We start from the raw sequence: 27288 nt of genomic DNA, 5'->3' as shown, positions 1-27288 counted from the left end.
AAAGCTTGCAACATGTAATTGGGCATTTTGATTGTCCCATTAGAGGTATCAAAGAAAGAAACTCATGCTGCCAACTTCTTTCTTTCAGTTATGTCTCAAAGTTGCTACAAGATCTCTCTGCCTACTGAGTCTGGTAGAATGTGAATGGCCCCAGGTCACCCAGTGGGTTTCCATGGCTGAGCTAGGATTAAAACCCTGGCCTAGGCACTTGTATTTTACTTTAATTTTTTTGGCAGAAATGTTAAAAACAGGGACATGTCTTTGATTTGCAAATCAGCAAAAATACAAGCAGAAGATAGCCTATGGTTGCAAAAAGGGTCTGGGGAGGAAGAGCTTCCTTGGCTGCTCTGCCATGCCCTGGGCTCCAAGTCTCTCAGGTAACAGGTGTCTGGTTCCCCAGTCAGTGTACTAAAGGATGACTTCATAGGGGTGGAGCCCTGCTGGGCTGCAGAGGTGGCAGTCAGGTGAGCCAGGTAAGAAAGTGAACCAAGGCAGGCCTTTGAAGGAGACAGCTGACAAATGCAAGAAGCCCAAGCAACAGGCAGGCACAACACACCACCTCTCCTGGGGATCAGTTGAGCAAGTGGGGGGTGAGGACCAGAATCTGGAGATGGAAAACAAAGATCCACCTCTTGGAAAAGAAAGCCTGGGGGCCAAGAAAAAGAACCTGCCCTTCTTAAGGCAGAGGCTGTACATGCTGGAGAGGAGGAAGACAGACACAGTGGTGGAAAGCAACCTTTCTGGGGACCACAGCAGCAATGGGACTCTGAGGAGGAGTCAATCTGACAGGAGTGAATACAGCCAGAAATTACAAGGTAAAAAATGAGGAGGGCAAATGGAGAGGTGGACTGCATTTCCCAATGATGAGTGTTTCACAGCCATCTCATTGTATTCAAAAGTTTGCATGGTAGTAGCAGGTGTTGTCTTACCTGGTGGAAGAGGCTGGTGGGCAATCTTCAAAAGACAAATGCAACTGGGGATGGGGGAGGGTTGCAGAGGAATATTTTCTAGTAAAAATCCAATTTAGTCTATCCACTTGACATTTATTTAATTGTAACATCATAAAATAAAAGGGTCTTTGAGGGGCATTTAGTCCATCTCACACTGCAGGGGGGGTGTAATTAAACTCACTTTTACAAGGTCTGCAAAGCTGGACCCACTGCATTACTTTAGTGGAAGTAAAGTTCCCTTTCAAAGGTAAAAGTGAAATATGCAGAATTTTTAAGATCATTGAAAATTAAATAATTGGAAGTGACCACATGAATGATAATCTTCAGGAAAGTCTTGCTTTGGTTTGGATATCTTCTTGTTTTGATCTTAAACAAAGGCTCCAAGGCAGCATTCATTTTCCTCCTCCATGCCCTTGAGAACTGGGCATAAAGACATTTTGTCTTCCATATATTCCCCTCTGGAAGAAGTATTTCATCTCTTGAAAAAGTTACCTGATGGTACTTTACTCTAAAGCCATCCCAATTATTTCTCACAAAAATCTGTTTCTGCAGATGTACCAAACTGCATCACTTACTAGAGTTATCTAAATTTAACTACAGCTGTAGAAGGTGTTTGTACTTTACACAACACACACACACATTATTACGTTGACTTTCTAGAAGATCAGTAAGCCTCTATAAGTGGGCTAAATTACAGGCAACCATTCTGCTTCTTTGCATGTTTACTTGGATGTAAACTCCACTGAGTTCAATACTTCTTATTTCCAAATACAGGATTGCAACTAAAATGTTTCAGTGCCTACGCACAGTGGCTGCATCTACACTGCAGAAATATGCCAGTTTGACACTGCTTTAACTGGTCTGGCTCAGTGCTATGGAATTCTGGGAACTGTAGTTTGAGGTGGCCCCAGAGCAGTGTCAAACTAGATTATTTCTGCAGTGTGGATGCAGCCAGTCTGATTTCCATTCACCTTGAGGAATGCACTATGTGAAAGTACAGTATAATACTGAACCGGTCTAGTTACACTGCCCTAAAGCCATATCTTATTCCTTCCTCTTTATCCTTATTCCTTATCCCTTCCTCCAGTGAAAACTACCTCTGACAAACAATAATGTGTTTTGTTCTCTCCAGCCTTCCTTCTTGCCACCTTCCCCCCAGCCTTTATAAAGGACACTGTGGTGTAGAGTAAATACTGGATTTCCTTATATGCAAAGCCTATCTGGCAGAATGCTTCAGTCATACAGAACATCCCTGTAACGGATAGGCGAACACCATGTGCATAGTTTGTTGTGTCAAAACTATGTACAAGACCAGCTCTAGCAGACATGCATTGTACTCTTTCCCACCCCATGTCTATTCAACAGTTATACTCTCTGCTTTCTCACAATAGGATGTACTTCCTGGTGCACTCTTAACTATGTGCCAGTACTTATCTGATCATTAGACTTTGTTCCAATTGCATGGGAACTGGATTTTACCATTTTGCTTAGTGTCCTACTGAGTTTTCTTATATCTAATTGTCTTTGTATTTAATGAGGCTGAAGTTCATTCTTTATCCCTAGTCATCATTTACAAAAGGGTAGATAATCTGTAATGTTGTTCAACATTACAACTACAGTACAGCTTTACAAATACTTGGCCATGTGTCCTGCTTTACAGAGAATAGTCCTCTCTTTGAAAGCCTGAGCTCAGTATTTGAAGTTCAAATCAATCTGAATAATAAGAACTATAATAAGGGAGAAAGGGGAGCTGAAGATGCCCACCAAGGAAGGGTTCACAGTAAGAGAGCAGACTGGGTGCCTAGTCACAGCCTTTCTCACTATGGTGACTTAATTTTGTTTCTACTTAACTTGGAATAATTACTAATATATTTGTAATTATAAATATATGCAAGTATATGCAATCCTATGACCTCTAATCCTTTTTTTAGGGATACTTTCCTATTTTTTGCCACAAGTGCCTACTCTGTGCATTGTTGTTGTTGTTGTTGTTGTTGTTGTTGTTGTTGTGTGCCTTCAAGTCATTTCTGACTTATGGGGACTCTAAGGTGAACGTATCACAGGGTTTTCTTGGCAAGTTTCTTCAGAGGGGGTTTGCCAGTGCTATTGTCTGAGGCTGAGAGAGTGTCCAAAGGTACCTGGTAGAAGGTCTGCAAGTATCCCAAACTGCTATGTTTAACTTTTAAAGAATAAATAAATAGCTTCCCTTAAATATACACCTGTCCCTCCCTTTTTGTGGACTTGGAGTCCACAGTCTCGCTCTTTTCACTCTTCGTGGGACGGACAAGCAGGGAGGGACAAAATGGCAGTGCACATGCCATTATTTTAAATAGGATTCGAATATCTGCAAGTCGACATTTTTGCGGGGTGTGTCCAGAACGGATCCCACGTGAACTGGGAGGGGCTACTGTATAATGCTTTCAGAATAGTGACATCTTAGGTTAAACATTCCATGGCCGCTCACCAAACTGACTGTAGAGCCTTGGAAACTGTAGTCCAAAAAGTAAATTTTTCAAGCTCTGTCTTTACTTTAAATAGAAATACAATAATCTGACATTGTCATATCAGAGATTATTGTGCTTGCTCGGTTTGCTTGTTCAAATACTCAGATGGGAAAATTCAAGGCCCATGTCCTTTCTTTCAGTTCTTTGTCTTTAATCCAGAAGTGGACTTGACACCTCTTCAAATGCTGTAGAGGACTGTCATATGTAAGTCAGATAAAGCAACAAAAAAACCTCTACATGTGGGACTCTCTTCCAGTAGTAATTGAATATGTTCTGCTAAGCATATTCTTTTAACATATCATCAAGACTAAAGTAAGTTATAGGGCTGGTCTACACTGGCAGGAAACCCCATACAGTACATGCCCTGTAGTGGCTGAGACCTGGGCACATAACATTTCTCAAGATTTGCAGGCAATGCAGGACTTTTCTTTGAAAACCTAGAGGAGAAAAGAATGCCCCTTACCCTGTATTTGTCTGGAAAATCCAGATAGGTGGTAAGGATACAGCTGTGTGCTCGGAAGTACAGGCCCCTTTGCAAAATGCACAATAGAAGTCAGTGGAGCTTTGAAAGCTCTCAACATGTATATTGTGCATAGATGTTAAATTTCCTGGACTTTGAGAATCTTCAGGTAGCCACATGGAGGAGGTGTCAGCCTACAAGAAACACTCTGGGTTAGTCTACACCCTGTAGCTTCAGCACAGCTTCCTGGTCTACAGCTTGGTCCAAAGACCCCTTATCCTGATTGCTAACTGGGGCTGGCTACAGGGATCACACAATTCCCTTGCTGCAATGGCTCCAGTGGCTGCTGGTCTGTTTCCAGGCACAATTCAAAGTGCTGGTTATGAAGCCCTACATAGCTCAGGTCTAGGTTATTTGAATAACCATATTCTCCCTTACTCCCATATTCACCCTTAGTGATCCAGCAGTAGGTTTCAGCTTTGGGCTACAACTCCGGAGAGCAGGTTCCAATTCCTAGCTCAGCTATGAAACCTGCTTCGTGACCTAGGGCAAGTCACACACTCTCAGCCTCAGAGGAAGACAATGGCAATTCTCCTCTGAAGAAATCTTGTCAAGAAAACCCATGATAGCTTTGCCTTAGGGTTGCCATAAGTTGGAAAAGACCTGAAGGCACAACACGCACATTCCCCCTTACAAACCAGCCTTGCTTTGAGACTGCTGGGGAGGCCTTTCTCTCTGTCCCACCACCTTCACAGGTGAGAACATGGGACAAAGCCTTCTCAGCGACTGCCCTCAGGCTCTGGAATCTCCTTCCAGAGAAGTTAGACTGGCATCCTCCCTACTTTCTTTTCACAATTAAAGACTTTTCTATTCAGAGAGGCATTTGAGTGACTATGTAAGGCCCATCCTACACAATATGCTGGATATTTGTAATAGCTGTGCTGGTTTGTGAGTTGTGTGTGTTTTAATGATGTATGTTTTAATCTGGTTTTAATTTTTTCATTGTTAACTTTCTTTTTTAATTGTTGTAAAATGCTCTGGGTCCCAACCTAGGATAGAATATAACAATAATATTAATAATAGTAGTACAAGTAGCAGTAACAATAATAATATTCCTCATGGCATCAGAGTATTGGGCATTTGGATTTTACTGAAGAATTTGTGTTGAATAAATTTTGTGACTATCATCCTTTGGAGATAATGAGAAAAGAACCCCATAGCTTTAAAAAAGCCTAATGGATGCAAAGTCCAACCTTTGTTTATTGGCATTAGAAATCAGCATAATATGGAAGGAGAAAATGCTCATGAGTCCACCAGAAACAACTCACAGACAGAATATTATTCTTTTATCCTTGGTAATTTTTCTCCCCTCGTGAAGCTTTCAGCACTAACTAGAGTACTCATATAACTGTTGAAAGAAGCTAAAGTCAGGGGACTGACATCAGATCTTTCTTGTAAAAGTTAGAGTCCTTTTTAATATCTATTGCAAAAAGTAATTCATCAAAGAGCCAAATCAAAGGACTGGAGTTTTGGATTACCTAATCAGAAATCTGTCACTAAACTCGATAATAGCCAAGCAGTCATAGATTTTCTCCTAGTTCCCTCAAGGTCACAGGGATTATATTTACAGTGTATTATGTTCTAGTGCACTTGAAATTGAGAGATCCCCAAAACTATCTTATGCTAAGAAAAATACTCTCAATTCCGATATTCTGTAGGAGTTGGCTTTTGCCTAAACCTAACAGGAAGAACAGGATTTTGCCTTCTCTTCTCCTTTCCTCCCTGCTGAGTTGAGTACAAACTGCTTTTTCACTTTGAACTGGGTTTTCAGCAAGGGAAGTAAGCTGGTGGCAAAGTGGGTTTGGGGGGAGGGATGGAAGGAGGAAGAGAGAAACTGGGGCATTTTCATAACAACTGAAAAAGTGGACCAACAGGGATGTAGCCAGGATTTTAGGAAGGAGGGGGGGTCCAGACTAAGTGCCACCATTATAATGGGGCTTGGGCGCAGCGGCGCAGCAGCACGCACCATTCATTTTTCTAATGGAAGGGGGGGTTCGGACCCCAAGGACCCCCCCCCCCCGGCTACGTCCCTGGGACCAACAGGGTATTCATCGGAACTGTCCCTGACAAATCAGAACATTTGAAGGATATGTAAACTTTCAACAGCGTAGCCCAAACAAAGAAGTTAAGTTACTTTTTTTGGACTACTAGAATGCCCAGTAGCCATGCCGGCTGGGGAATTCTGAGTGCGCTAGTCCAAAAAAGTAAAATTTTCAAGCTCCAAGTAAAATAGTTTCCTTTGGATTTCCATGACAAGTATCAGTAGCCATGCTGGCTGGGGGATTCTGGTTGTACTGGTACAAAAAAGGTAAACATTAAAAGCTCCAAATAAAGCTGTTCCCTTTGGATTTCCATGACAAGTATTAGTAGGTCTCTTTCAAAAGACATTGGGAAAGAGTGACTTAATATACAGTATATGTAATTCTGCACTCATGATCAGAGTTTAAAGATCAGAGCATGGTACGTTATTTTATGTCGAAACTCTGCACACTGGAGGCTTCCTCTGCCCCTTGAATGGAAGCTCCTTCTCCAGCTGACTCATTCTCCCAGTGGAAAGACTGGAAAATCCACACCTGGCTCTGGACCCTCCTCTCTTCCCCCAACTTGTCCCTTTACTGTCCACACCTCCTGCCCAGTGATTGATTGGCACACAGTTGCTGCCAGTCCATAGAGCAGCATTGCTTGCCTAGGGCTTTACAAACTCACATAAATCTATCCTAAAGCCTCCTTTTGGTCAGAGAGAGAGGAGAGCCCTTTATACCTGTGGAGGTAAGTGCAGAGATTTATGGCTTGGTAGCCTTGTAGTTGAGGGATGGTTTTCTTTTTACTATCACATTGCTCTTTTTCACCCTAGAGATTTCAGCTTTGCAAATGACACAGGTAGCTCATCTGGCATTGGCAATGCCATCCCTTGAGGAGTGCCTTGCAGGCAGGTAATCCAACACCTTCAAGGACAAGCAATCTTAGCTCCTGTTGTATTGTGTGATGGCACAGAGCCAAAGCAATGGCTTCCCCTCCACAGAACTGTAGATGCAAAAGGGACTGCTTCCCTGGGTTTGGAAAATGGGCTTGGTGATATTCATCCAACTTTCATGCCACAGCTATTTCAGCAATGCTCATAAAATGCCTGTCATAAGACATACAAGCTCTTGACTGATCGCTGTCTTTTTAGATTTTGGATGACACTGTACTCTGAGGTGGTAGGTTCCGCTTCATAGAAAACAAGTGAACATTAGGACAGATCCTTATAGCCAGATGTGAAATTGTATATTTAACAGGATGTAAATTAAAGGGAAGGCTTATTTCTCCTTGATAAAGATTACTACTGATAGGTTTGTTACTTGGCATCTGCATTTCCCAACCTGTTGTCTCTTGCTTCTGATTTCCTTTCATCCTTAAAATATGAATCCCATAGTAAGCACTGCTTGGCCCCCACTCTGCATTTCTATAAATGAATAATTATAATGCAAAAAAACTTTAGTGATACCTAACTAGACTTAATCCACTCCAGTGCCAGCATACTAGAGCCAAAAGAATGGAGTGCAATGCAATTATATTTACATTTGAAATTTTTGCAACAGAAAATGATAATCTACTTGTGATCATATTCTCATGTTTATTTGTGCTTACTATTTACATTGTTGCTTCTGTAGGAGAGCAACAAATACACGTGTGCTTTGTTGTTATAGTTGTTTGCCTTCAAGTTGTTTCCAACTTATGATGATCCTAAGGACCCTATTATGGGGTTTCTTGGCAAGATTTGCTCAGAGAAGGTTTGCCATTGCCTTCCCCTGAGGCTGAGAGAGTGTGACTTGCCCAAAGCCATCCACTGGGTTTCTATGGCTGAGCTGGGACTCAAATTCTGGTCTCCAAAGTCATAGTCCAGTGCTCATGATGTTTGACATCCTGTGCAGGAGATTATGTGTTGTGCATAACCTTTTTGGGAACATGTATTTTGTTCTGAAACAAGGTTCCCTTAGAAAAGGTGGATTTTTAAAATACATTTAGGATACTGAGAATGACTACAGACATTGCAATGGTATAATATATTGTGTTTTTTACTCACTTATTTCTTCTTCTTCGTCATTTTCTTCTTCTTCTGATGATGATGATGATGATGATGATGATGATGATGATGATGTTAATAAACAAATAATGTTTGGTTTGTGTTTTTATCATGCATTTCTAACATTCAGCAGATGAAAATAAACAGATTTATCTACATTGGCCTGATCTGGCAAGAGTTCAAATTTGGTTAAGGAACACCAATCCTGGTATCTATAATTTCCAAATACAGTAAGAGGAAGAACTCTGGTTATTTAACACAGGAAGGTTTATTTCATTACACATCAGGAAGGGATGGGGTGAAAATGGAGTACTCACCCACAAGACTTGTGCATATCTTGGTTTATTTGCAGAAATAGCTATGTCCCAACTGGGCCATTATGTCAGAGCCCATGTCGGAAGTTTCTGGAGTTTTGTGCAGGTACTCCATGTGATAAACTATTGGACTACTTGTTCCAATTGCTGCATGAGACATTTAGTACTCCTGGAGTCAAAAGCACATGCACCCACAACATATTTTAAATTTGGCTGGCTCTGGACAGTAAGGAATGTAGAGGTTTCCTGTTTTAACTGAGCCTTGCTTCAGGCAAAAGGATATTACTGAGCTCTGGTATGTTGCAGTACCTGTTGCTTATTATTTGTTCCTGACTTCTCTTTATTTGCTCCTCTCTCTTCCCACCACAGCTCCTGGTTCCCAGTTTTTGGTTCACTTCAAATTGCTTCCCTCGATTAGCCCAATCCAGCTCCTCATAGTTGGGTGTGAATAAGTGGCTTCTATGGTGGTTAGCAGCCCCAGCACCACCTGAAAAATAAACTAGACTGCTTAACTAGGACCAAAACTGGAATGTGGTTGCCACTTTTTTGGCCTAGGGAATGATAGATGTTTCATCAGCTGATGCAAAACATGTACAGGAGTATTTAAATTAGGAACAAGATACTTATTTAACTAACAGAGAGGGGAGCAAGTTTTTTAGATTGGGTGATTCACAGGATGCATATGTATTGTAGAATTAATGCAGTTTGACACCACTTTACCTGTCATGTCTCCATCCTACAAAATCCCGGGATCTGTAATTTTGTGAGGCATTAGCACTCTTTGGCTGAGATGGCTAAAGACCTTGTAAGACTACAAATCTCATGATTCCATAGGATGGCTACAGCATTTAAAGTACGGTCAAACTACATTTAAAGTGCGGTCAAATTGCATTATTTCTACAGTGTAGATGCACCCACAGCCCTTCAGGGGCTGCAATTTCCTCTACTGAGGTCAAATCGGCCATTGAAATTTGCAGCAACTCCGATGGCACCAGGAGCGGGAAGAGCTCCTTCCTGTGCCATAAAGCGTTGCAGGACCCTGGAACCCAGTGGCTTACAAGGTTCTGTTGCAGGATCAAAAAAGAGCCTTAAACATTATAGTAAGAGATTAATGTGGTTGCTTACTGGTGGCTAATGTCTCCGCGATATGTGTTTGTGGTAGCTGGAAATGAGGGGGAGAGGCTGGCAACCATGAAAAAAAAGGGTTCAAGGAGTACTTGCAGTCCATGGGCTACATATTGCCCACTTATGGATTAACTATATCAATATGTATCCAGAGGTTCCTGTGTGGCCATGTTGCGTAAGTACAATAACATCCAAAATCTGCAAAACAGTGATACCAAGCTTGCAACATGTATTTTGTGCATTTTGGTTGGCCAATAAAAGTATCACAGTTTTGTTGATTGTGGGTGTTACTATATTAACTTCTTTTCATAAACATGTTAGCATAAGGGGTTTGTTGTTGTTGTTTGCATGCTTGTTATTTTTTTTAAAAAACAAAACTCTTTCTACATTTGTGCAGAAAAAATGGCACCCCAAGCAAGGTCCGCGGGACCTGTTGGTTCACCACTGGAAAATGAAGAAGAGCTGAATAAGCGGATGATGGCCCGAAGGCAAAAGATAATTGCAGAAATGGTTCAGACAGAAAGAGACTATCTCAGTGATCTGGAACTGTGCATCAGAATAGTAGTGGAGCCCTTGAGGAGAAAGCAGGTAAAGAAATGCCAGTTGTTCAGGGAATGGCAGGTTTTGATCAGAATACTGGTTCAGTGTCCCTCTGGCAGAGATTGGAAATGATTGCCCAGTTTACACAAAAGAACTTTCTGTGTTCCGGTGTGGATGTAAATTTGAACACTGCAACCAAGATTTCTGATAAGAAGAACCCCCAATATGATTCAACTAAAGAAAGTCATCTTCCTGACACACTGAATCTTAAAGGCTTTGCTTCACATTGGTGAAACACAGCAAATATGAATGGAGAGAGAGGGACTTAGGGAGTGGCTAAACGTGTGCCTCACAGCTTACAAAAGTTACTTTTTGGAGTATAATTCCCAGAAGTGGCCATTCGAGTGGGGGGATTCTGGAAGTTTTTGTTTAAAAATCTTCCAAGCTCTGCTTTCTTTTAGGCCCCTGTTTCAAATACAGTTGGCACATGGTATCATTTAAGACTAACTGCTTTTTATTGTTGCATGAGCTTTCATGGATATAAACCCACTTCTTCAGATGCTTACAGAGTGATAATAAATGCTCAGGTATAAAGCATGTATACAAAATTGTGGGAGTGGGATGGGATGTCATCCGATCCAGAAGGATGCAAACCATGACCCTTGCCCTAATTTTTCGAAGGGTTGTGTATGGAGATAGAGGTCTTTCGGATCTTTATAGCAGTCAGTTAGTGTTGATGTGTGAAATACTGCTAGATTTCCCAAGCTAGTCCACATCTGGGGTTTAAGTTACTTGGCTATATGCAGCAAAAAGAGAGAAAAACTGAAATATCTTCAGATTTAAGAAGCAGAATGGTTTACAAAGGAATAGACCAGGAACTTGAGATATTAATTGGCTAAAGCCAAAGTCAAGGTATCGGTATCTGTCCTGGGAGAAAGGTAGAATGTAAATAAAATGAATAAATAATAATAATTAAAACATGGACATAACCAAAAGGGTGAGCGTATGAATGGAACAAGCTACACAGCAGACATGTATAGTGAAGTGGCAAACATTTAAAATTAGACTAGGTCTGGGATAGGAATTTGAATAATTATTATTTTGGTCTACATTTTTTGGGCAAAAATCCCAAATTTTATATTTCCTAATTATATTTCTAAACTCTGGTCTGGGAAAACCAATGGGCCATTATGGGTAGACCTAATGGCCCGTTACAGACGGGCGTAATAGTACGGACTGGGTCCGTACTAGAGTTAGAAAGGGACGTCACTTCTTGACACCCCTAACCCTAGTACGGACCCAGTCCGTACAAAATGGTGGTGCCCTATACAGATGGGTGCCACCATGACTACGTCACCACCGCGCTGCCTCCAAACGAGGCAGCACAGTTGTGATGTCGTCTTTCCGTGTGAGGGCGCCTAGAGCGCCCTTTCCGCGGCACGAGAAGGAGCTCCGAAACAGAGCTCCTTCTGCAGTTTGTGTCGCTGGTGCAGCCTTTAGACGGCTGCGCCAGCAACGCAAGGGAGAAAGGGGCTGAGTGGCCCCTTTCTCCTCCTCCCTGCCGCCGCAAGGACACCCATTTCTAGGATGTGGGGAAGCAGCCTTTTGCCTCTTCCCCGCGGCCTGGAAAGCGGCGGATCGGGGCCTCAGAGGCTCCTGTTCTGGCAGCTGAGGCCCCGATCCGGCGGGGAAAGGGCTGGTTACAGGCCACCCCAAAGGGGCGGTCTGTAATGCGCCAATGTCTTCCTTTTCCTGATCACTTTTCTTTCTGGAGCTGCACCGAAAGGGCAGCAAGTCATATTGTCATTTTTGTGTACTCTCAAGTCATTCCAACCTATGGCAACCCTAAGGTCATGAGGATTTCTTGGCAAGATTTGTTCAGAGGTGGGTTACCGTTGCCTTCCTCTGGAGTTGAAAGAGTGTAACTTGCCTAAGGCTGAGCAGAGATTTGAACTCAGGTCTCCAGCATCCTAGTCCAACACCATATGCCAATACTTAGTCCAACTGTGAGAAAATACTTTACAGAGAAGCAATACAACTTAAGCTAATAACCCTAGCCTAGTCCAACACACTATGCCAGCACCCAACACTCTAGTTCAACACACTATGTCAAGGCCCAACATCCTAATCCAACACACTAAGCCACACTGGTTCCCTAGAAAGTCAAGTTTTTGACCCACACTTGAGCTATCCCACAGACAATATGATCTTTCAGTATGCAAAAAGCATCTTCTGAAACCACTGCATTGCTCAGATAAAGTCACAATGGCTCTGTGAATAGTAACTGTGAGAAAATAGTTTGCAGAGAAGCAATACAAGTCCCAGGAGATTGTGTTTTAGACAGCGAAACTAATGGAAGTGCTTACTACAATTATATCTTTTCATGCAGATTTTACTTTGCCATTCTGTTCGGCTTCAAAGCTGCCTGGTTACCATTTAGACAGCACGTGCGGCCTCTTTTTCCCCCTGAGCTACTGAGGTAAAACTACTGGGAATCATAGGATGCTCTGCAGGCAGCAGCCTTCACCTGTTGATGTGCAACAGGTGTGACAGACAAATTGCAACTGGTCAGTGATCTGCATCACAGTTGCCTTCTTATGTCATACTCCATCTTGAAGTTTATGGAGATCATAGCTGCTGCTGTGTCATAAAGCTAATGAATCTCTTTCTTGTCCCAACTTTTTCCAGTTCATTTGGGCTTCAGAATAACACCTGAACTGAGTTTGTTTGACCAAAGGAAACACTGTTTAAAATGCCAGTGACACAGTGCAGCTTTCCCAAATGTGATATTCTTAAGAGGTTTTGAACTAGAATTCCCATCAGCCTTTCCCAACGTGAGCCAACAAGAATATTGTAGTTCAGAACAACTGGAGAACACCATGCTGGGAAAGGCTGGCTCAGTCACTGAATTCCTTTTCTTTGGGCCAGTGCAAAAGTGGGTTGTTGTTGTTGTTGTTGTTGTTGTTGTTGTTGTTGTTGTTGTGTGTCTTCAAGTCATTTCCAACTTATAATAACCCTATGATGGGGTTTTCTGAGAGTGTGACATGGCTAAGGTCACCCAGTGGCTTTCCATGGGTGAGCAGGGAATTGAACCATGGTTCATGGTTTAGTGTTTTGATATGGTCAGTTGACTAATCAATAAACTTTTAACTAAATGGGATATTTTAAGAAAGAGTTTTGGGTGTAAATCTGGGAACATGGAGGTAAAATCAGAACAAAAGAACTGGAAACTCTAAAAACTTCCAGAGACATTCTCCCTTTCTAGATGAACCAAAAGTAATGAAGTCTGAAACTCTATACTTGAGTATACTACTAGTGTAGTGGTTTGAGTGTTGGACTATGATTCTAGAAACCCGGGTTCAAATCCCTATTCAGCCATGGAAATCCCCTGGGTGACCTTGGGCAAGTCACACTCTCTCAGCCTCAGAGGTTGGCAATGACAAACCCTCTCTGAAGAAACATTCCAAGAAAACCCCATGATAGGTTCACCTTAAGTTTGCCATATGTTGGAAATGACTTGAAGGCACAGAACACACATACAGTTCTATACTTATTCATCTTGCAATGTAGAATGTTGTGGTATTAGAAAGGGCAAATTTTATCTGATAGATGTGCAAGTTACTTTTATTTTAAAACTATCCACAATTGTATTACAGTGGGCCCTTTCTATCCATTGGGCTTGGGTTCCACGACACCCTCATGGATACCAAAATCTGTGGATGTTGAAGTCCCATTGAATACAGTAGCATAGTAAAATGTCATCCCTTATACAAAATGGCAAAATGACAATATTTTCAAGCCATGGATACTTGAATCTGTGGATAAAAAAACGTGCATCTGGATGGATGACTGTATTCCAAAGATGAATGGTTTTTAAAAAATCTGTTAAGATTACTCCTAAAAGGAATAACAGAGTTGAGTTGGGAGTGCTTTATAATACCTAACACACCAAAAATGTTACTGGTCCCTATAATCAAAGATTGCCTCTACCAAGCAATTATTACATGATTCTCTTCCTGTTAGTATAACATGCAATTTGATTCTTTGGGTCTGTTTTCTGTAAGCGGCTGGGTAAATACACAGTTCTGTTGCTAATGAATACTAATAGATGGAGATGTTTGAAGGTACTCACTCACATGCCAAAATCAACATTGTTGTTAGCTTCACACGTTACTCCCTGCTGGGTGTTCTGAGATTGCCACAGACTCTCATTGTTCTTTCACCTTATAAGGAAACAGCTATATATTGTACCAAAGAAAAGGTGGGTTTTAAAAATGATTCAAAAGGAACCAGTTTTAAGGAACAGGAGCTATGCCAGTTTTGTACCTGTGATTTGTCTTGCAGATGATAGCATTTTTTCCCTCGTTACAAATCTCTTTAGATTTACACGTTCCTCTTTGTATTGATTTTAGTCTGTGGGTCTTTAATTTTCATAAAATAGATCCATTTGTCTGCTGTGTAGATATAACCTCTATAAAAAGGATAATGGATGTGTATTTTAAAAGAGATGGCCCTTAAGGAATAGAATAATCAAGCAGATCATGTGCACACACCAATTATTCCCTTTGGTTTCATCTTTATACAGTATTTGTAATAAAAGTAGAAGCAAAAATTAAATAAAGAGGAAAGCTCTTTTAACTGTGAGGCTGCTAAACATAATTGTAATATATTATAAGATTTCACTTCTAGATGAAGAGTTCAAAATGAGTTATCTACACTAGGCTTCCCCCAACTTGGTGTTCTCCAAATGTTTTGGACTACATGCTGCCTGGTGATGAAGGGTCTGGTGACCATGCTGTCTGGTGATGATGGCAGTTGTAGTCCAATATATCTAGACAGTGCTAAAATGGTAGAAGGCTGATTTACATGCTTGTTTAAGAATCCTTCACTGAACTGTATCAACCTAAATTATATTCTCAGAAAGAAATGCAATGAAATATAGATTTTGTTGCAAATGAGGTGGCTTTCTGGAGTGAAAAGCACACTGTGGAACAAAGTGGCAGAGCAAAAGAAAGGTAAGCAAGAGTGTCCCCTTATTTGCTGACAATGGCTGCCCAATGTTTGTGTTTCCTCAGATTACCAGGTTTGATGTGGATGGCTTATTTAGCAATGTTGAATCCATCCATCAAATATCAACCAAACTGCTATCGTTATTGGAAGAAGCGACAACAGGCGTGGAACCGACCATGCAAGTAATTGGTATGTTTGCAGTCTGCTTTGAGCTCTACGAAGCCTCACGGAATCAAACTAATGGCAATAAAAGGCCCATTTGCCCCAACCCACTTCTTCTCTTTTAGTCAAATGAACAGATGATGGGGAAGAGATTATTAGTTTTGTACAGCACTGCAGTGCCAGCTATAGATTCATGAGTAGAAGTTAACTCTCCTAGATGCTAAAGGAACCAAGATTACAAGACTGTTTTCCTTGCCTTCTGATACTTTTCACTGAAGTTATCTAAAACAGAGGGGGAATATGCATCCCTGCAAATGGCTTTAGATTTCAGATCATATCACATCTCATGGTTATAGGTTGTGCTGACTAGGACTGATGGGAGCTGCAGTCCAACAGCATCTGGGAAAGTGCATGGTCCCTTGTTGTTTTGTGTGCAAGTAATTTCTAATTTATGGCAACCCTAAGGTCAACTTATTACGGGGTTTTTGTGGCACATTTTTTCAGAGGGAGTTTGCTATTCCCACCCTGGGGCTGAGAGAGTGTGACTTGCCCATGGTCACCCATTGAATTTCCATGGCTGAGTGCAGATTCAAACCCTTATCTCCAGAGTCATAGTCCAACCATAGTTCAAACCTTTACACCATGCTGGTTCATAGTCCTTACCCCTAATACAGTGGAATTTGTTTGGCCAGGAACATTCCAACTATTGCTAAAGAAGAAGCCCAAACAATTCTGATTTCCATATTTTCAAAGAACCCAATTTCTCTTCTCTTCTAGGTTTCTTTTTATACCAAGCCCTCCCCCAAGTTTAATGTGTAACATCTGCAACAATGTATTTTAAAAACTAGTGAGCTTTTTCTTATCTTGCCCAGCAACATCCCTTTCTCTCTGCTGCTTCCTTTTCTGTTTTTTAAGCTTAACATCTAGACTGATTAAGAGTTTCTGTGAACTCAAAAGCTTAACTTCTTTGTGACATTTTAGTCAACCCTAGTAAAAGGATTATCCTACTATTTTTTTCCAACTGCCTTTTTTTTGCATGGAATCCCATGGTGTAATGGGTTGAGTGGTGGACTTTGACTCTGGAGACCAGAGTTCGATTCCCAGCTCAGCCATAGAAACCCACTGGGTGAGCTTGGGCAAGTCACATGCTCTCAGCCTCAGGAGAATGCAATAGCAAACTTCCTCTGAACAAATCTTGCCAAGAAAACCCTTTGATAGGTTCGCCTTAGGGTCCCCAGAAGTCAGAAACAACTTGAAGGCGCATAGCACACACATACACACCCATGCCCTCCAGTACTTCAAAGATGAAAAACAGAACATGTGTGGCCAAGCAGCATCAGAGGGTGTTCAAGATGGCAAAATTTATTAAAGAGTTAGACCAGATGATCTAGGAAAGACTTCAGCAGTTTGCTTTTGTCTGAGCTTACTGGAAGGCAAAATCCTGCCCCTCTCCTCTTTCTCCTGCTGATTTAACTGAGTGTTTCACTTTAAACTCAGTTTGTAGCAAGCTGAGGACAAAGGGGAAACTGGGACATATTCAAAGTAGCTGAAAGGGGGCATGACAGAGCATTAATCAGATCTGTCCCTGCCAAATCAGGACAGTTGGAGGATATGGAATCCTGTTCGATGTCATATAAATGTATAAGTCCCTTTACAGGTGATCGTATTTATTTTGCCTGTATTCAGTTCTTGGAAGTATAAGCAAAGATTCACAAGTGTAACCATTTCCCATGGGCCTAAATTCTATTGTTAGAATGATAGAGTAGGGGTGTTGAATCAATTGGACTTACCTTCATGTTGACTTACCATTGAATGGTTGATTGACTGGGTCTATTCTCATTATAACTAACAAACAGGATTATGTTCATCAGTCAGCTTCACACATTCTTACATGACGAGTAACTGTTCAGCAGTGCCTCCAGTGTACCACTTTATTCACTGGGATTGCAGGAAGAGGTGCTGTGCATTCCCCATTGCACAGTGGGACAATACGTTGCCACAATGACAGAGGGACTTTGGTGGGAAGGTAACAGTATTTGGTTTAGTCAGGCTGGCCACATGACCACCAGCATCATCCTCAGACAACACTGGCTCTTTGGCTTAGCAACGGAGAAGAGACCACTCCCTACATTTGGTTATGATTAAACATTCATGTCAAGAGGAAACCTTTACACTTTACCTAATGTGTGATTATAACTTTTATAATGTGAATAACTTTTGCTAGCCATCCTAAGTGAAAGGGCTGGGTATGAAATTGAACATCCACACATGCTTCTGCATGCTAGAGTGACACATTTTCAGAAAGGCTGTGCCAATGCTTTCCAAATATTAGACATACGTTTGGGTCAAACTTTTGAGACAGACAGGCTCACTTTTATAATCCTGGTTTGGTGAGAAATTTATGTCCAGCTACAGAATAATTGCTCTTTTGCAACATCTGAGAACAGTTTGATGAATTGCCCCAGAAAATGGTTGATGTTTTTGGAGATTTTTTTTTTAAAAAAAGGAAATGGTGAGAGCAGTTTCGAGACAGAATGCTCTCTTTGCATTTCTGAAATATAAAGGACATAGCTCCATTTAACCATATCCATATACACATCATCTTTGTGAAAGAAGCACACTTAGCCCTTATCAATGAGGTCCACCTGTCTGTACTTTACCTTCATCTTAGTCATTTAGATGCAAAGCAAAATCAAACGTAATATACTATGTGAAGTACTACACATGTAATAGGAAATAGGTGCATTCTGTCCAAAGCTGGTTTCCTCACACAGTCAAACAGCAGGACTGCCATTTTCTTTCTATGTCTTCTCCTGAGACTTTAGCAGAAGCTTTGTGTGAAGAAACCAAGCAGGTGTTTTCTGTGTGTTAGGCACTGAAGGAGGGAAGACACACATTGGCCTTAGAAATTCAAAAATGAAGTACAAGTACAATGAGAATGTTCAAAATTAGATGCAGGTGTAGAAAGGAGAAGTATAAGTATTTTAACAGGTATGAACTTTCTGTAACTTCCTAATACAAAAATCTAAAAAAAAAAGAACACTCAGCTTTTCTTCCTCTTTCTGTACCTCTTCTTCTTTTTTTTGCTCAGAATATAAGGATGTAGAAGAAGAAAAACAGGGTATCTGAGGCCAGCCATAAAAAGAGATGTGTTCATATATTTTGAAGTGGTCCCTAAAATATCTGACAGTCTTTGGCTTTTGTTTTTGCTTTGCATTTTAACAGGGCGAGTGTTTTCACAGATTAAAGAGCCATTAGAAGATGCATATAAGGTCTATTGTTACCACCATGATGATGCCCACATCCTGCTGGAATCTTATGAAAAGGATGAAGAAATAAAGCAACATATAAGAGATTGTCTACAGTCATTAAAGTAAGAACTTTTCAAATCATTTGTTTATTGCCCGGCATGAAAGAGCTGTTAGGGCTGTCAATGAAATATTGCCTATAAATCCAGAATTTTATGGGATTTACTAGGACTGCATGTTTATGCTGCTTTCCTGGAAACATGAATACATTTTTCTGCCTTTAGATCTAAAATGGGGGGGGGGGGGGGCTGCTACAAGATAACATCAAAACAGGCTTTCTTGAGAGGTTGATTCAGGCAGGCTTCATCTAAAACTCAAGTATTCCATCTTTTTAATGTTCCCAATATATCTGTATCTGTTTTAAATTATCACCATACTGAAATACTTAATCCCTTTTATGGTAAACTGTATATAAATACTTAACCCCTTTTATGGTAAACTCTACATCAATAAATAAACTTTCCCTCCCTTTTTTTCCTTCTAAAATCTGTTTCATTATGGTTTTTCCTGTTATAGATTCCATTTTTGGGAAGCTTTAGGAAGAGATTTATCTAGAGCTTTAGTCATCTGTGTATAGCCTATAAGAATCTAGAACATGTGCAAGAGATGTTATTAGCAAGTTGCCTCACAGTGAATATGGTCCAAGAATGCTGCTGTCTTAAGCATTATGTGTTGTTTTATGAAAGAAATTACCCCTTTTTTCACTAAGCATGTTTACGGAATCTCACTGGACTGTTTTGGGCATAAGGTTCAATTTCAATGTAATGTTATAAGAACTGGTGAGCTTTGAGCTCACATACAGAATCTCCTCTTTTGGTACATAATTTGAGAGCCTTCACTGTAGTATTACATTAATTGTACCTGTAATAAACTGACTGCAAGAAACATATTACTCATTATGGAATTTGGCATTTATCTTACAGTCAACTTAGCTGTCCCTATATTTGAAAAGAAGTGGGATCCTAAAATGAAGACAGAGAGATTTATACCATCTTAAAGTGGGATTTTATTTTTAGAGGGATTTTATCTCCATTAAAAAAAATCTATCCAAATTGGCTTCTAATTGGCTGGGTTTGTCTGTTCCATCACCTTAATTTGTCTCCACCAGTATAGTTACTACAGTTGTCTTTCTGCAAACTTTGCACCAGGCAGTGACAGGTTTCAGGACTGGAGGAATTCATTTGTATTCTCAAATGGAGAACCAAATTTTATGGCTCTGCTTTTATCACCTTTCTTGCTCTTGGCAAGCCCATGACAGTTGTGCTATGTGTGGCCTGATGAGCCTAATATAATAGTTTGCAGACCCTTCCTCTCATACCATCTGAAGACATGTGGAGCATGTGACTCTAACTTCTTCACTCTTTCATCACCACTTCCCCTGTAAAATTTCTGAAATTTCTGATGAAGGAATGTTTGGTTTCAAAAGCTTACACAGAGATCATTTGCACAACCATTTTGGTTGGCCTAGTAAAGACATCAATTACAACAACTTGGACACTTTGGAATGCAGCTTGCTCTGTCATTCAAATGCAACAAACTGAGGTTAATATTAACTGTGATTTGTTGAAACAACTCAGTGTCATTCAGCCATAGTTTCAGCAGCTGCCTTGTTTTAACAAATCATGATTAAGATTGGTTGCATTTTGGCTTTGGTTGTAACACTGAAATCCTGTCTGCATGGTCCAAAAGGCCCATTCTCCTCCCTCCTGTTCTGGTGCTATCCTGTTCAGATGAAACATGTCCCAAATTTCAGCTCTGATGTGAGCAGTCTGGATGACATCCAGAACATTCCACACCAGAACTGGTGGATAACACCATTAAAATGATTTTAAAACATAACTAACTCCAGATCTTCCATCCCTGTGCCATGATGGTTATCTGCACAGGCATTCCACTGAACCACCTGGTGCATCTGCCACCATCGTGGGTCACTCACTTTGAGGTCAGAATGAAATGCCCAGACACATCATCAAGGCTGGGCGCCTCATTCTGACCTCAGAAGAGAGCAACCCATGGCAGCAGTAGATGTGCCAGGTGATTCAGCAGGATGCACTGGGCAGATCAGCAGGGCACCCATGTCCACAGAATATCCTGGCCCATGAAGACAAAGCTTGAATTATGATAAACTGAAAATGGAGGTGGACATTTCTGATCTCCTAACTGCAGCTGCACACAGCACCAGAGACACTAAGTGGAGAAGCATGCAAGAAACTGAGGCTTGTTGTGGCTTATCTTTATAACGCTAAACCATAGTTGGGCATTATGTGCAAATGAGGTCACCAAGTTCAGTGTAAACAGATTTAGGACCAGGTTGTCGATGTCGCTTTTCTCAAGAGAATGCTAATAGCTTTGTATTTTTTCTTCTATTGGCAGAAAGATATATGAAGAAAGGTAAGTACCATATTTCTTTTTATTTATTATATTCCTGTCTTTCCCCCTCATCTGAGAAGCTGCATATATGGCTTACTGCAGAGTTTGAAATATTATTCAAAGATTGAATATAATGGACTTAATTATTAGTTTTTGAAATTTATAAAATATTAACAACACACTGAATGTAATGTGTTATTTAATTTTTAAAAATAAGATTTAAAAATAGAAAAATGATTAGTTTTTCCATGGCTATTTCAAACACAAAAATTTAGGAATAACATATAGTAAGTGTGTGAAAAGAGAAGCAGACCCTTTATGTCAATTTATGTGGATTGTGTAGGTTTCTGTAGACACGTGTGTATAGGGAACACTCCCCTGTGCCATCCTATCCAAGCGTGGCTTGAATATTTGCAGTTTTCCGATTTGTGGAGGGGTCCAAAATGGATCTCTTGCAAATCAGGAGAGACAACTGTATATCTATGCTCAGCTTCATGCCCACGTCCTATCTCTAAAATGACAACTATATTGACCTGGCTCAGTGTTATGGTACTTAACATAGGGGACAGTGTTGTATACCTATAAAAACAGTTTGGAAATATTACTGTTTTGGACTACAGTTGCCAGACTCCTCTAGTCAACATGATCTCTGAGATCAATGGGTCACTCTACAATTTAAAATCTTTAAGGTCCCAAAATGTGCTATCATGCACAGCTGTGTCTTCACTCAAAGCTAAACACACTGAAAGCTATTGAAAATAGAATTATCTTGTAGAGTACTCAAGTCTATCCCCCTGACTTTAGTTTCAAAGCTCACCCAAGTGCTGTCTTCACTACAGAATTAAACGGATTCTCCAGGCTTTCTCTTCTCAGAGTACCTTGATCCCTTTTAAGTACCTCACCAGACTACAAATCCCAACGTTCCTTAGGATGGAGCTAGGATGATTTAAGTGATAGGAAGCTGATATTGAAATTTTAAAAACACTATCTAACAGTGCAGGTCAGCTAATGATGTAAACAGGCATCAAGTGGTATGTCTAGGTTCAAATTAAGCCCAGGTGGCTAGAAAATGCGGCAACTCTACCTTCTATTGTCTTTATTTTCTTATCCCTTATCCTTCCATCTCGGTTGTTCATTTATGCTTTACTTCACTTTACCTGACATTTCAGGGAGCAGGAATTCTCTTTTCCTCCTTCAATGTGTTCATGCATGTATAACAAAATACTTGGGTTGATATTCTATGTCATATGAATGAAATATAATAATGCATCAATAGCACAATTGCACATACATTGCTCCCTCTCAGGCAATCTCCGTATACCAGGTGTGATGCAATGGCCACTTAATGGATGGAGAAGTATAGCACGAAACCACCCAGTCAGCATTTGGCTGAGAGCTAACATTGCCCTCCTGAATCTTTGCAATGTTCAAAACAGGACATATGCATGTATATGACTAAACACAGGCATGTCGCAAGCAGGATTCCAGTCTTGAAGTCAGAAACTGGCAGAGTTAACCTGGCAGTTATGGATCCTTTATTGTTCCAGTAGTGAGATGGGCCAAGATAATAACTTGCTTCCCTGCTGTTCTGCCCAAAACCACTTGCAAGCATTTGGTGCTTGCAAAACTACTGCAAGCCTCCCTTTTCATATGTAATTGAAATTAATCAATTTTTAAGATAAAATAACTTTATTAGACCTCTCTCAGAGTTCTCTTAGCATGCTCACCAAGTTCTTTTCTCAGGGGGGAGCTTCTTCTGTGTTTGGAAAAGTGACAGTAAGGCCCGTTACAGACGGGTGTAAAGTATGTCCCCAGGACGTACTAGAATTAGGAAAGGGCGTCCATTCCGGATGCCCTAACCCTAGTACGTCCTGGGGATGTACAAAATGGCGGCGCCCATTCTACATGGGCACCGCCATCTTGACATCGTGGACGCCTAGCATCCACATGTCACGCGGCAGAAGTGATGCCGCGAGTGCGCGACTAGCAACTTGCGGCGCCACTTCCGGGGCGCAAAAAGAAGCTGCTTTTTGCGGCTTCTTTTTGTTGTGTCCGGGAATCGCACAGTTTGCATATTGATTTTTCAGATTAAAATGGCTATGCCTCCAAATGTTATTGTTATAGATTGCCGGATTGATATCCTTCCACAGAGGTGGAAGGTGAAGTAAAATAAACCATGTAGGCAAGTGTTTCTGGAATCAGTTAAATAAAATTTAGAAATGGAAGACAGAGATTCTGTGTCAAAGATGTACGTGAAGAAACAATGAAAAAACTGTGTTCTTGTATGTACAAAAGACAGAAAGAGATATTGTGAGTCAGAACAGCACAGATGCACCACAAATTGCTTGTGCTGCATTCTTATAAATTAATGTGCACTTATCACCTTCAAAAATAGATGCCATAAACTGTGAGTTGTGCTCAGAATGTAAATTGGTCAATAATTCATAAGCAATTACCTTTCAGAGGCCAGTTTGCGAGCAGTCCCGTTCTGGCTGAGCAAGGGGATGCATGAAACTTTTCAGCCTGTACAATCTAGGGACAATAATAGCCTCTGTTTCTTTTTTATACCAATTCTAATGAGCACTTCAGCATGTAGATTCCTGTACTGGAAACACATGGCTGCAAGACATTTCAGCTTAACACTAACCCTTTCTCTGTGCTCTGCACTGAGCCATAACAGAGAGAGTATGTTAGCGATTAGCAGAATAAATACCTCCATGAGATACTATAAATAATTTTGATTATTCAGTCATTCACACATGTACACACATGCATAGACACACAGAGAGGCAGGAGCAACAAAACTAGGAATTTTTGATTATATTTTTTATTTGTATTTAAACAGGGAAATATACTTTATTATGAGGTAGCAGCTCCCCCAAGCTGTCAAACTGGCTAGCTAATTTTAGCAAAGTGCTTCAGGGATGAATTGTCTCATCCAAAATATTCTTCAGCACTTGTCCCCAGTGAGATTTGTTCCCTACACTAATATAATGTGCCAGAAAACACATTTCAGGTGGGGTAGATGGGGAAGCTATAGGGAAAGGGGAAGGAAAAGTAAGAGCATTGATACTGCTAAGAATTCACACACACCCCAATGAAATTTTCAGAGCCAGCGTCATATAGTGGATTGAGTGTGGGACTATAACCCTGGATACCAGGGTTTGAATCCCTGCTCAACCATGGAACCCAACTGAGTGACCTTCAACAAGTCATACTCTCTCAGCCTCAGAGGAAGGCAAAGGCAAAAACCTCTCTGAATAAATCTTGTCAAGAAAACCCCATGGTCAGTTTGCCTTAGGGTCACTATCAGTCAGAAACAACTTTATTAAACAAAGGGATATTTTCTTCTGTTTTGTTCGTCTACATATTTATCTGTCGTATTTTATGCTCCTGCCTAACTGACCGTTCTCTGGGAGGCTTATAATTAAAAAGCATAAAACAATTTACATACAGAATCCAAAAGAAACCCATAAGATCATATCCATCACAAATGTCAACAATAGAACAAAGCTCGCACTTCAGAATGAAACGTGTTGCTTTTAATTCTGTTTAATTAATTGCTTTAAAAGGCCTGGATGCACAGAAAGGTGTTTTTCTGGAACTGTTAACATCACAGGAATATTGCCAGGTAGAAGTATTTGAGAAGAATGTTTTAGAATTGGGGTGCTTCTGCTGAAAAGCCCCTCTTAGTCACCCACTTTGACTCATTTGGTCAGGAGGCTCCTCAGAATAGGGCCTCTGAGGAAGAGCATTCCTGTTCTGTGGAGATTTATCACACGGGGACAGGACGGAGTTGGGAGTGAAGCAGATTGTTCTCCTGTTCTTATTCTGCCCTTACCATGATCGCGCAAAAGTGTTGTGCTTTGTCCCGTTATTTACGTAAGTGGAATTGTATTACTGCAAACCCCTGTTAATACAAAATGACAGGACATTTCCATTTCAATGACAGAACAATGACAGGATAAGCATGATGTCATGTGAAAGTGTTTTGTGCAATCGTAGTCAACTGTGGTTCAGTGACAGGACAATGACCAGATAAGTGTGACGTGGTCTGTAAATCTTTTCACGATTCAGCAATAATGTGGGAGAAGGATGTCCTTTCCCCCGTGTGATAATCTCCTGTGAGAGCTGGATCAGGCATTATTTGAAAAAAAAAAACACAATTAACAGCTGCTCTCTTTAAGCATCTTTTCCTCTTCATGTACATGCAGGGGCCCTCATCTGAATTGGGATGCTGGTACAGAAGGGGCTGGACTGTACACCTTTTAGGATCACGGAATCAGAAGAGACCACAGTGGTCATCCAGTCCAACCCCTGCCATACAGGACGACACTCTCAAAGCATTTTCAACAGCCCTCATCCAGCCTGTCTTTAAAAAAATCTCCAAAGAAGGAGACTCCACCACACTCTTAAGGCAGTATATTTTATTGTTAAAGAGCTCTGACTGTCAAGTTCTCCCTAATGTTTAGATGGAATCCCTTTTCCTGTAGTTTGTTGGTCCTGATCTAACTGGGGCCCACTACACTTTCTATTTACATTGCAAAACAGCAATCCTCGTAATTTTGAAATGTCAGTTGCAAGTACCATGAGCATGACTGGATGTTACATCTTTAAAATAATGTCTGCTTTAGCATTGAATCTTTGTGAATAGAGGCACAAGATAAGTGCATGTGTGTAACATACCAAAGTATATAAAGAGAGGATTTCAAAGAGTATATTAGTGAGTTGGCTTTTGTATGAATATATCATTTTTTATCTTTTATTCCCATTCCATTTTGTATCCTACCTTGCCATCAAGTTGCAACAAGTAGGGGTTTAAACCATTGTGCAGTTCTGGCTGGAAGGGGGAGGCAGCCTGTATGTTGGTATTTTGTGTGTGACTTCAGTCTTTTTCGCCTGCCATCTGCAGTAGGAATGAGATGCTGTTAGGATTAAGTCATATGCATTAATTTGAGCATAAAGGAACAACCATGGCTTGAATGAGATTAGACCAATTACTTTATGGCCTTTGAAAGGTGATGGAATTCACGTGAAGATGCAGTGACTGAAGAAGCATCATAAATGAATTATGACCTTAATTTTCTGCACAATAGATGTCACAAGTTGTTACACATCTGTTTTAACTTTGGTGTTGAGACCACTTGCTCCTTCTCTCTCCTCTCTTCTTCTCCCTCACTATAGTGTAATGCTAAAGGATGTGTGTTAAAATTGCAACTAATCTAAAGAGAATGGTTATCCCAGGATAATCTGACTGGACAGAATGAGATGGGCTGACCTTAGTACCGTTTAATGCCTTGTGGAGATATTTTATCTCCTAGCAAACCTACTATCTTTCAGACCAGATTGCTCGATTGTGTCACACAGAAATGCAAGCAGAGAGCTGTTTATCACTTGGGCAACTATCCAAAGAGCAAACTGTGGAAACAACGATACCGATTAAAGTTTTACATGCACTGGGATTTTCTGCAGAACACAATAACAGTTTCAAGTTTGGAGAAAACCAGTGTTTTATATATGATGCAGCATTATGAATCTTTAAAATAAATTTTAAAATGTGTTTACCAGGCAGATTTTGCCCCCCAAGATCCTCTATATGTACAGCAGCTAGGTATACTAACATAAAGATTTCTTCAACAACATAAGCAATACCAGCCACACATGATAGGAGGCATCAACATAAGTACAATAGAATCCACACTAAAATTGTACTACGGACAGAAAGTAGGACACAATGTTCATACAGAACATGTAGGTAATGCAAAAGTTGCCCCACTCATTATTAATGTATACATACATATAAGACCAGATCGACACATCCTCCCCTATATTCTCCAGGTTTGAGAAATATGCATTGTTATCAGATTGATTGGAAATATAAAAATGTCCCATCTAAGACAACTAACTGGGTGGGGGAAAATCTGCCATCCTGCTGTTCCACCTCTAATGAGTACCTTCAGAAATCAGAAGACAACATTTTATCAAATCACAGAGAGAAACACTGGCAGTTAATAATGTCTGCAAGTCACACAGCTGTCCAATGCCTAGGAACAGGAGGTGTCCTCAAGGTTGGTAATGCTAGTTTCATTGCATTAATAACCAGTGTAGTTATATTTACAAACTAATCTAAACCAGTGATTCCCATACTCTGAGCCTACAGGTGTTTTGGACTTCAGCTCCCAGAATTTCTTACTGTTAGCCAAGCTGGCTAGGGCTTCTGTAAGTTGAAGTCTAAAACCCCTGGAAGGCCAAAGTTTGGGAACCACTGCTCTAAAGTTCTATGGTGGTAAACCAGTTTAAAGCCCATAATAAAGGCAAAGGCCACACTTAGTACCTTTGGAGTGGTATCAGATATTTTCCTTCTGTATAATCACTAATACTTGCTATTCAGTCTAGGGACTAGATGACCTCAGGTACAG

General features: G+C 40.7%; 1 protein-coding gene across 1 annotated transcript in view; it reads left to right on the top strand.

Moving 5' to 3' along the window:
* Positions 1-504: 504 nt before the first annotated feature.
* The window catches only part of LOC149313081 (rho guanine nucleotide exchange factor 38-like), a 49502-nt gene continuing 22718 nt past the window's right edge, over positions 505-27288 (top strand). The window contains exons 1-5 of the mRNA XM_089526027.1: positions 505-815; positions 9877-10067; positions 15095-15218; positions 18417-18564; positions 20873-20890. Of these exons, the coding sequence (XP_089382153.1) occupies positions 611-815; positions 9877-10067; positions 15095-15218; positions 18417-18564; positions 20873-20890 (686 nt within the window). The 5' untranslated portion in view covers positions 505-610. The remainder of the gene's footprint in view (positions 816-9876; positions 10068-15094; positions 15219-18416; positions 18565-20872; positions 20891-27288) is intronic.

The sequence above is a fragment of the Sceloporus occidentalis genome, unplaced genomic scaffold (assembly GCF_023333645.1).
Source record: "Sceloporus occidentalis isolate IW3139 unplaced genomic scaffold, rSceOcc1.0.p SCAF_5, whole genome shotgun sequence".
Lineage (NCBI taxonomy): Eukaryota > Metazoa > Chordata > Lepidosauria > Squamata > Phrynosomatidae > Sceloporus > Sceloporus occidentalis.
The sequence above is the reverse complement of the archived record's forward strand: the minus strand, read 5'-3'. Positions and strand labels throughout refer to the sequence as shown.